The sequence below is a fragment of the Rhamphochromis sp. 'chilingali' genome, assembly GCF_963969265.1.
Source record: "Rhamphochromis sp. 'chilingali' genome assembly, chromosome: 8".
Lineage (NCBI taxonomy): Eukaryota > Metazoa > Chordata > Actinopteri > Cichliformes > Cichlidae > Rhamphochromis > Rhamphochromis sp. 'chilingali'.
The window spans coordinates 15427977-15437042 of NC_137935.1; the positions used below are offsets into that span (position 1 = coordinate 15427977).

A 9066-nucleotide genomic window follows, 5' to 3' on the forward strand; every position below is an offset into this window, starting at 1 on the left:
CCAGAAGTGCTTCCAAGACTTCCTGTAGGCCTGGCTGACTGTCTGACTCCCAGCCTGCACAAGCCCTTGACAAACTGCTCCTGTACTCCCTGATAAACAAAGTGAGGGGCAAAGGAAAGCAGAAAACAGTGGGAGGATGGGTACAGATGGTGGCCAAACTGGATATGACAGCATTCTTTGGAGCACTAGCATTCCAAAACTACACAACCACACTCCAAGATCCAGAAAGGATTTAAAATATAAGAGGAAGAACAGAGACTACTATTGTGCCTGTGTGTGTTATGTCTTACCACACTAAGCTGGCTCCAGGAGGTACGTATGGGCCTGTACTGCACTACAATGTTGTTATCGGGTTTGGGTTCCCTGGAATCGGGATCCTCATCTGAGTCATTATGTAATGCATTCTCCTTGTAGTTCTGGTAAAGCTCTTCCTCTGCAAAATCACAGGTTTTTTTTATTCTGATCTTTTATAGCAAAAATATAACACAGAAACGCAAACAGAATTTCTCACCCTCGCTGTCAAAAGTCAGCTGACTGGTCAAAACCTTCTTCTTATCTGGACTCTGAAACAGACAAAAAACAGCATAATGAGTTTAATGAACTCTGAAAAACCAAGTAGGGACACATGCAAACCATTAAAGAAAGAAACTTGTTTCACCTGTTCACTACCTGTCCGTACCCTTTTGCAAGTTGCCTCCTCCAGTGACCCCTGTCTAATTACAGAGCCTCAGTGTGTTTAAGTGTATGTGTCACGTTGCGTCATGTCTTCCATCAACCACATTAATCGTTTCTTTGTAAGGCCTTGTTCTAACCTCTGCAGCTGTTGCCACCAAGCTTGTTCCACTGTACTTTTACTGGTTGTGTTGTAATTTTCCAATTTGAGCTTTACCCCTCCCCCTTCCCCCAGATAACAAAAGTCCACCATGAAGCAATCTTTGTGCACAATTAAATATAAAACCATCAGAGGGATTGTTGCCGAGTTGAGAAATCTTAATGTGCTGCAGAACGGGGGGGAAAGTAATGCCAAAAGTTCACACAGTATTCATTGACAAATATCATTTGCTAAAGGCTTGCTTTTCTAAAATTGATCACTTATGGCACTTCTCTACAGCTTGTTCTCTGAAGTCACCTGAATATACTAAAATACACAATAATTCATTCTATTAATTATATTATATATAAACTTCATGTTTTTTCAACTGTTTTCTGAAAAAACAACACGGTTAAAATTAATTTCTAGATATTAAGACATTGATTCGAATATTAAAATTTCTCCTACTCCCCTATAAGTGAATGACAAATGTGTTAAATATGTGCGATTTCTTAACACGTACAATTTGAACCCACTCTCTTCTTTGAAACTGATTTACTCACCTTGTTTTTCCCATTGCTTTTAGTCTTTTCCGTTCCAAGGCTAGGCTTTGAATTCTTGGTGCTGACATCTTTGGGTGTCATGGGGCTGTCAGGCTTGTTGGTTGCAACACTTGGCAGACTGATAGAGCCAGGACTTGTTGGGCTAACTAGTGAATCTAATTTATCCCTGCCTAGCCCTCTGATGACGGGCTGGGACAGCCGATGGCCTTTGGGATCTGCTGTTGATACTTCTGAGTCTACTCCACTCACAACTGCTCTCCTGTACGATGTACTCCTCAAGCCTCTTCTAAGAGCCCCTGGACTCTCACTTTCACCATCTTCCCCCTCATTGTGGCCTCCTGTAGAAAAGTAGCTTCCAGTTTCCACCATGCTCAGGGCTTTCAAGGAACGTTTGGAATGATCCCATCCCAGCAGCCCTGCCGATCCTTGAGCTTGTGTCCCAGGGGAAGGTGCCTTGCTTTGCCGAATATCGGATGCTAAGCCCTTGGGAATAAGCTGCTGGGTGCCCATCTTGAGAGCAGCCGCGCTATGGGTGCTTAGGACAATGCCGTTATAGGGACAGATGGATGGGGAGAGTGACGGTGAGGGTGATGTGGAGGACATGGAAGAAGATGAAGAGGTATGCCTGGTGTCCTGTGGGGATATAGGTGAGGATGACTGGGACTGACTGAGCAGTGCCTGCCCTCTGTCTTCTGGCGATGGAGATCGAGGGGTTGGGGGGTCTGAGGAGGTTAAGGAGTTGAGGGAGGGGATGCTGGAGGTGGAGCTGTAGGAGGGGGTGAGCATGCGATGGGTTGGAGGAGATGAGCTGCATGTGGATGAAAGGGAGGACAGTTCAGGTTGATTGTAGTTGTTGTTAGGAGTGTCTGGTGAAAAGACAGGTGAGGAACCATTAAGAGGAGTATTTTCTGTTGAAGGTGAATTCTTCTGAAATGCGATCTGGCCCTTCTGAGAACTCTGACTTAACGGACAGGACATGCATGTCTGTGAATCCCAGAGATGCTTTTCAGGCCATATCATCTCCCCATTACTCGCTTTCACCCCATCAGAGTTCCTATTATATACCCTATTGTCCAGTGAAGCAGATTTGCTATCCTCAGACCTAAATTTGGACAACAAGCGTCCATTGGAGAAGTGGCTGATGCTGATGCTTCGAACCACTCTGTTTTTCTTTGAGGGTTTATGTAAAACATGCTTTAACACCGCTGTGTTATTGTCAACACACTGGGGTGTGACCACAAGTCTCTCAGCAGGCTGGCTCAAGGTAAAGGAACATTTGTTGTCCTCCTCGGTGAAGTTTGTCTTCATGACCCCATTTATGTGGCAACTGTGGGGCCGCAGTTTAGGATTGCTTGAGTCCTGGGGCCTTTTACTGTTATCAGTGCGGAGTTTCCACAAAGGCATGATATTATTGTTGGACAAATCTACATCATTGCCATAATCCATGGTTGAAATGCGAGCGTCTCTTTTTCCCTATTCGTGTCCAACCTCACAAGCTCACGGAGTCGGGAGGAAAAAAACCCTGAAAACAAACAAGAGAGAGATACCAATCAATATCAAAGAACTCAGTGTGGTGTCCAAATTCCCAGAGTTTAATCATTAACAGGGATTTAGTGCTGATACTGGCAGCTAAACTTAAAGAACACACATAAGCAAGCCAGTGAGGAGAGAAACAGCCCTTTTGTAAATGTTCACTGAGGTGAAATGCCCCAATTACAAGACAATGTTGCAATTAAACTACTATAAAAGGGCAACAATGTTAAGCAGCAGCAGTGCCTTTACAGACCACATTTGTTTTTAATCTTCTCAGAATCTTTATTCACAATTTTCTTTTTTTAACTGTTTTTCTGTCTGCAAAAATGCGTATAGCTATAAAGAGGCGTGTAACTGAGAGCTTTTCAGCGAGATTTTAAAAGATTTTTTCCACAGGTTAATTAGTGTCTCCAACTTACCTTTAATCAGTCGATCCAATGCAGAATCCGTTCATCCTCCCTGCCCTCTCGAGTGGCGGCCCTCTTTAGCGAAACTGATAAAATTAACGTGCTTTCAGCGCGGAATCAACAAAAGGTTTGTGAAACCGGAGTTACGAAAGTTACTAACCGACTCCCGTGCGGGGCACTGAACGCGTCTGAAGCGCTTCTGTGCGCGCTGGGGAGTTTCTATGACTGAGAGGAGGGGAAGGGAGGGGAGCAAGAACAGTAAGAAAAAAAAAATGGCACTCCCAAGTTCACAGGAATTCACCTGCTAGGCGATTCATAACGATTCATACTACGGATCAGCAGAGACTTCCATGAAAGACAGACAGTGCGGTTTGATCGTAAACGTGAAAACATTCTGACAGTAAAGTGGCAGGAAACACTTTATATGAATCAAATAATAAAGCGTTGTTAGATTTTAAAAGGTTTTATTCAGCAAGCTCAATATGAAAAGAGGAGCAAACACGTTTGACAGCAGTATTTTCCTCTCTCTTTTTAAAGGAATCTATTTTGTATGTTTGGAACTGCTGCTTTTTGGAAATAAGGAGTCTAACGTCATTAACGAATGAAAAGTTTTGACGCTTTTTAAGCTTAAGAGTACATTCGGGGCCAGTCAAAAGATGTTGTTGCGTGACGTTAAAGGGAACAAAAACAAGTCTAAATACCTAAAGCGCCGTATTACCTCTAAAGAGTGGAGTACGGAATGTGGCCACTGAAAGCATATAAACAACATTACCTGTTGCTGCTGTGCGCCATCGTGTGTTCTGTGATGCAACTGCAACAGGCCTTCTCAGTCGTGATGATCTGTGATAAACAGTCAATGGAAATCATTTGCACAGCACGGATGAGTGCAAAGGTAGTTGTCAAAGCTGTTGGAGGCAGCTGGAAATATCGGGAAAATATACCCCCTCCTCCCGGTTTGTAAAACCACCGGTGTTTACCCCCAAATTCTTGCTCCATAATAAACCCATGGCGTTTTAAGCTTCTTCTAGCAGTGGAATTCATAGAATGTCCCCGCCGTTTTGTTGTTTTGCAATGGCATTTGCTAAGCCTAATAAAAATACCGAGTAAATAAAGCCCCCTAAAGGATTTATAGTTTTTCATTCCCACTCAAATAAAATGTGTTTTGCAACCCGTGGTTGTGGTTAAATCACAACCAGTATTTGCGTTGCGTAATACTGTCAGCGGAATAAGTTTTCTCTTTTTTCTCTCATTATACAAACGCATTAAACAAGATGCTCCACTTTCAACTTCAAAAACTTGACTCACAGTTTAACCGCTCACGAAATCTTCTAAGCACATGCCAAATGTTATGTGCTTACTGATTAGGGCGTAATGTGTGGCGCATTCAGCTTGCCAGTACTTAATGTGTTTGACCAACAAGGGGCGCGATTGTCGCGCTTACTGCTCATCACTGCTCTTAAAACTGAAGTGTACTCTGAGGAGACTTCAGAAGGTCGACCATCATTACACACACTGGGAAACCTATTAAGTGTAAACCGAGTTCAAGTTATTTATAGCCTGCACTGATCACATGCTACACTCTGTATGCTTGCAGTCCGCCAAAACACGTGTCTACACTTTCTCCATAACCTGTGAATCATCCGTAAGAGTGGGCCTGCTGCTGTTTGACAAGGTGGTGTTGAAATAATAACATGCTCAGGATTAAAAGTGTCCCCTACACAATACACAAAAAGAAAAAAAAATGGCTCCTACAGAATTTTGCAAAGCTTGCTCCTACAGCCAGTTGTCAGTATTGTTGTGTACTGCCGTGTTTTAAACACATATAGTGCTGTGCAACATTTTTGAGCCAGCCCTCATTTCTTTCTTTTCTTACCAGATTATCTTCTGTCTTCTCAAAACCTTTCAAAATGTTTATTTGCCCCCCTCTCCCCTCCCCTCCCCTCCCCTCCCCTCCATGGCATGGTGTGTACTGTGCCCTTAAAAAATTGAGGAAGCTGGGCAAGTGGAGAACAAAAGAAGTGTGTTACGTTCCCCTAAAAGGGTCCAGGCGATTAGGGAAAGTAACAAAAAGTGTCCGGGTCGCAAGAAGGAGACAGAGAGGCAAAATGGTTAAATTAAAGAGTTTTATTAAAGTTTCTATTAATAACTCAACTAAAAGAGACAGACAAGCCGCTATCCCCATTTAAAGAAACAAAACAAAACTCAAACGTCGGTCGGTAAACTGAGAAGTAAGTCAGAAAAGGGTTAGTAACCAAACACACTCCTCCCCACCAAGCAGGAGCATACAATCACAAAATACAGCTCACTAGCTGCAACAGCTCAAATGGCACTCTGGCCCAGAGCTCACCTTTCTCTGGGCTTAAATACCTTCAATTGGTGATGGGAGTCAGCTGTATAAAATAAAAAGGTGGCACCCAAGACAAGAGAGATGGTAGGACACGCCCACACAGGCAACTTCAGGAGGAGGCCCTGCTAGGGCCGTAACAAAGTGTCAAGCATAACAAAAGAGAAAAAGAAAAAACTTATATCAGACCAACCAAACTGATAAACAGCAGCTTAACCCTTTACAGCCGATCGGATCAGATTTTTTTACTATTTAATTTGTAAAAATGTGTATACACACACACACACACACGTAGGAAAATATTTAGTATACACATCCAGAAATGCATACACTATTATGGTAAATGGTAAATGGCCTGTATTTGTATAGCGCTTTTCTAGTCCCTAAGGACCCCAAAGCGCTTTACACAACCTGTCATCCACCCATTCACACACACATTCACACACTTATATATTGTACATATATTTATTAATTTCAGGTTGGTCATTCTTGTATTTTGCTCGTTTGTGTTGTTGTGTTTGCACATCTCTGTTGCTTGTGGGGCTCGCACACAAGAATTTCACTCGCATGTGCTGTGCCAGTGTGCCTGCACATGTGATGTGACAATAAAAGTGATTTGATTTGATTTGATTTGATTTGATTTGATTTGAGCGGGCACGCTCCATTTTGCGTAACTATTTTTAAATCCCGGTGTTCCAGATCTACTGGCGTTTAGATCAACTGGCGTTGGTCGAACAGATGTGTGTCAGTCTTGCGTTTCAGGAGCTGCTACCGACAAACCAGCAAAAAAACGCCAAATGTGTCATCTGTGACATTTGTGAGGTTGTCTCAAACACACTCCGTCAGTCTTGATGCTGTTGAACAACAAAATGCTTAAAAATGTGGCGAGTTTACCTGGTGATATCCTCATGCGCGACGCGATCGCGAAAACAGCAAACAAGTAACACCACGCCGTTGTTGTTCACAGGACACAAAGAGTAAACGATCGGGAGACTCTTGTCGTCGTCATCGTTCCCCTCGCACGGTTTATTTCTCCGAATTCAGCGTTTTTGCTTCACAACTACAGCGTGCTGTTTACTTTGTGCACTAACATGGAGTCGAGTCAACCAGCGCCACCTCTGGCCAAGTGCCACAGCCTACAGCCAGATCAACCTGTGACACACATCTGCACCACGTTTGAATTCGTGTCATGCACATTTGTACCTTTCAATTGTGTCTGTTTGTGCGTCATGCAAATAAACCTTTGAAAAGAATGAAATGATATCATATATTCCTTATTGGCCTACATTTGTACAAAATTCCAAATTATATACACAAAGTCATAGAAATCACCACTCCAATTGGTCATCATGATTTTGATATTCTCTTTTTCCATAACAATGAAATACGCCTTGGACAAATATGACACATCAATATTTCATTAGTGTTGTAACATCACATCCTGTAAGCATCGTCTGTCTGTGTCTTTTCCCTGAAAATGAATATTTCCAGCCAATATAGGCAATTCATCAACATGGCTGGAGTTATATACAGTCTGTATAAGTGTGGTTAATCTAATGAACATTTGTAAGGAGACGGCAGTTACTGTGAATTCACAGCAGTTACACAGTGATTAGTAATAAACAGCCAGTGAGAGTGAGTGGATATGACTGTTCCCACCACTAACACATGACCATAGGCCACTACTAGATTAACTTGTGACACATCTGCACCTGCTGCTATGATCACAGTGAGTAGAGGCTGAGTGGCTGCACTTACCCCTGGTACATCCAAATCTGCCCACAAACATGTTGAAAGATGCAATGCCAGCAATGTGGATTGTCAACACTGAAAACAATCAGTAAGCAAAGACAACAGGGATCACTTTTTTCTGTTTATTTAGCACCCACAACATTTGTAGTCGCCTTCTGCACAAGGGAAGTCCACACACACCGTGTGGTACCACTTTCCACAGAAGGTGCAATCTGCAAGATTGAATGAGATTGTCAGGGTCATTGTCTGACTGTTTATTACTAATCACTGTGTAACTGCTGTACATTCACAGTAACTGCCATCTCCTTATAAATGTTTATTAGATTGACCACACTTATGCAGACTGTATATCACAACCAACTCTAACATGTTTGTTTGCAGAGGGAAGACACAGGCAGACTATGCTAACGACATGTGATGTTACAACACTGGTGAAATATTAGTGTGTTCACGACATTTTTCGTATGGGCAAAAGTATTGATATCAGGATGGTGATTCTTATGTGTATGTCATTTGGCATTTTGTACAAATGTAGGCTGATAATAAATATATGATATCATTTCATTCATTTCAAAGGTTTGTTTGCATGACGCACAAACAGACACAATTGAAAGGTACAAATGTGCATGACACGAATTCAAACGTGGTGCAGATATGTGTCACAGGTTGATCTGGCTGTAGGCTGTGGCACTTGGCCAGAGGTGGCGCTGGTTGACTCGACTCCATGTTAGTGCACAAAGTAAACAGCACGCTGTAGTTGTGAAGCAAAAACGCTGAATTCGGAGGAATAAACCGTGCGAGGGGAACGATAACGACGACAAGAGTCTCCCGATCGTTTACTCTTTGTGTCCTGTGAACAACAACGGCGTGGTGTTACTTGTTTGCTGTTTTCGCGATCGCGTCGCGCATGAGGATATCACCAGGTGAACTCGCCATATTTTTAAACATTTTGTTGTTCAACAGCATCAAGACTGACGGAGTGTGTTTGAGACAACCTCACAAGTGTCACAGGTGACACATTTGGCGTTTTTTTGCTGGTTTGTCGGTAGCAGCTCCTGAAACGCAAGTCTGCCACACATCTGTTCGACCAACGCCAGTTGATCTAAACGCCAGTAGATCTGGAACACCGGTAGCACTGCAACCATGTAAGCTAGCGCAATAATTTTTTTTGCATATGAAACCGGAGGAGTTGTACTTACATCTTATGCCATCAGCTTGTCCTAGGTCACAGTTTCCTTCCACATATAGCTTTGCAAAAACTGCATAAAAATCACTTGCAGCAACAAAAACATGATACGCTGTGTCACTGCATCATTTCATGTTTGGCACTGATCACCACCTGCACTCATGTATATATCTTTCTACGTAGCACTCATAATTCTTATTCTCATGTATATATCTCATGTATATCTCATGCACATATCTTTCTTTCTACATAGCACTTTAATTCTTATTGTCTGCACTGAAGCACCGCAGCAATTTCCTAATGTTGTAAACCTCAACATCTGGCAATAAACCCATTCTGATTCTGATTCTGATTCTGATTCTGATATTCCAGAAACACGCTTCGCCGATCCGATCAGCTGTTTGTAACACTTCCTACGTCCATCAGCGCGAACTATCACATGACCGCATGACCTGCCCGAAACCGGAAGT

The 9066-nt window shown here is 42.7% G+C and overlaps 1 protein-coding gene across 5 annotated transcripts in view; it reads right to left on the minus strand.

The window, feature by feature from the left end:
* LOC308401692 (rho guanine nucleotide exchange factor 26-like) overlaps nt 1-7069 on the minus strand; it is a 29228-nt gene extending 22159 nt beyond the window's left edge. The window contains exons 1-6 of one of the 5 annotated variants that reach the window (XM_080890031.1): nt 6553-7069; nt 4087-4154; nt 3327-3400; nt 1375-2896; nt 512-563; nt 291-433 (exon numbers count right to left, since the gene is read on the minus strand). In XM_080890031.1, the coding sequence (XP_080746157.1) occupies nt 291-433; nt 512-563; nt 1375-2820 (1641 nt within the window). In that variant the 5' untranslated portion in view covers nt 2821-2896; nt 3327-3400; nt 4087-4154; nt 6553-7069. Of the gene's footprint in view, nt 1-290; nt 434-511; nt 564-1374; nt 2897-3326; nt 3540-4086; nt 5236-6552 lie in introns of those variants that run through there. The other 4 variants (XM_080890028.1, XM_080890029.1, XM_080890032.1 and 1 more) reach the window with 4 other exon arrangements.
* Between the last annotated feature and the right edge of the window lie 1997 nt (nt 7070-9066).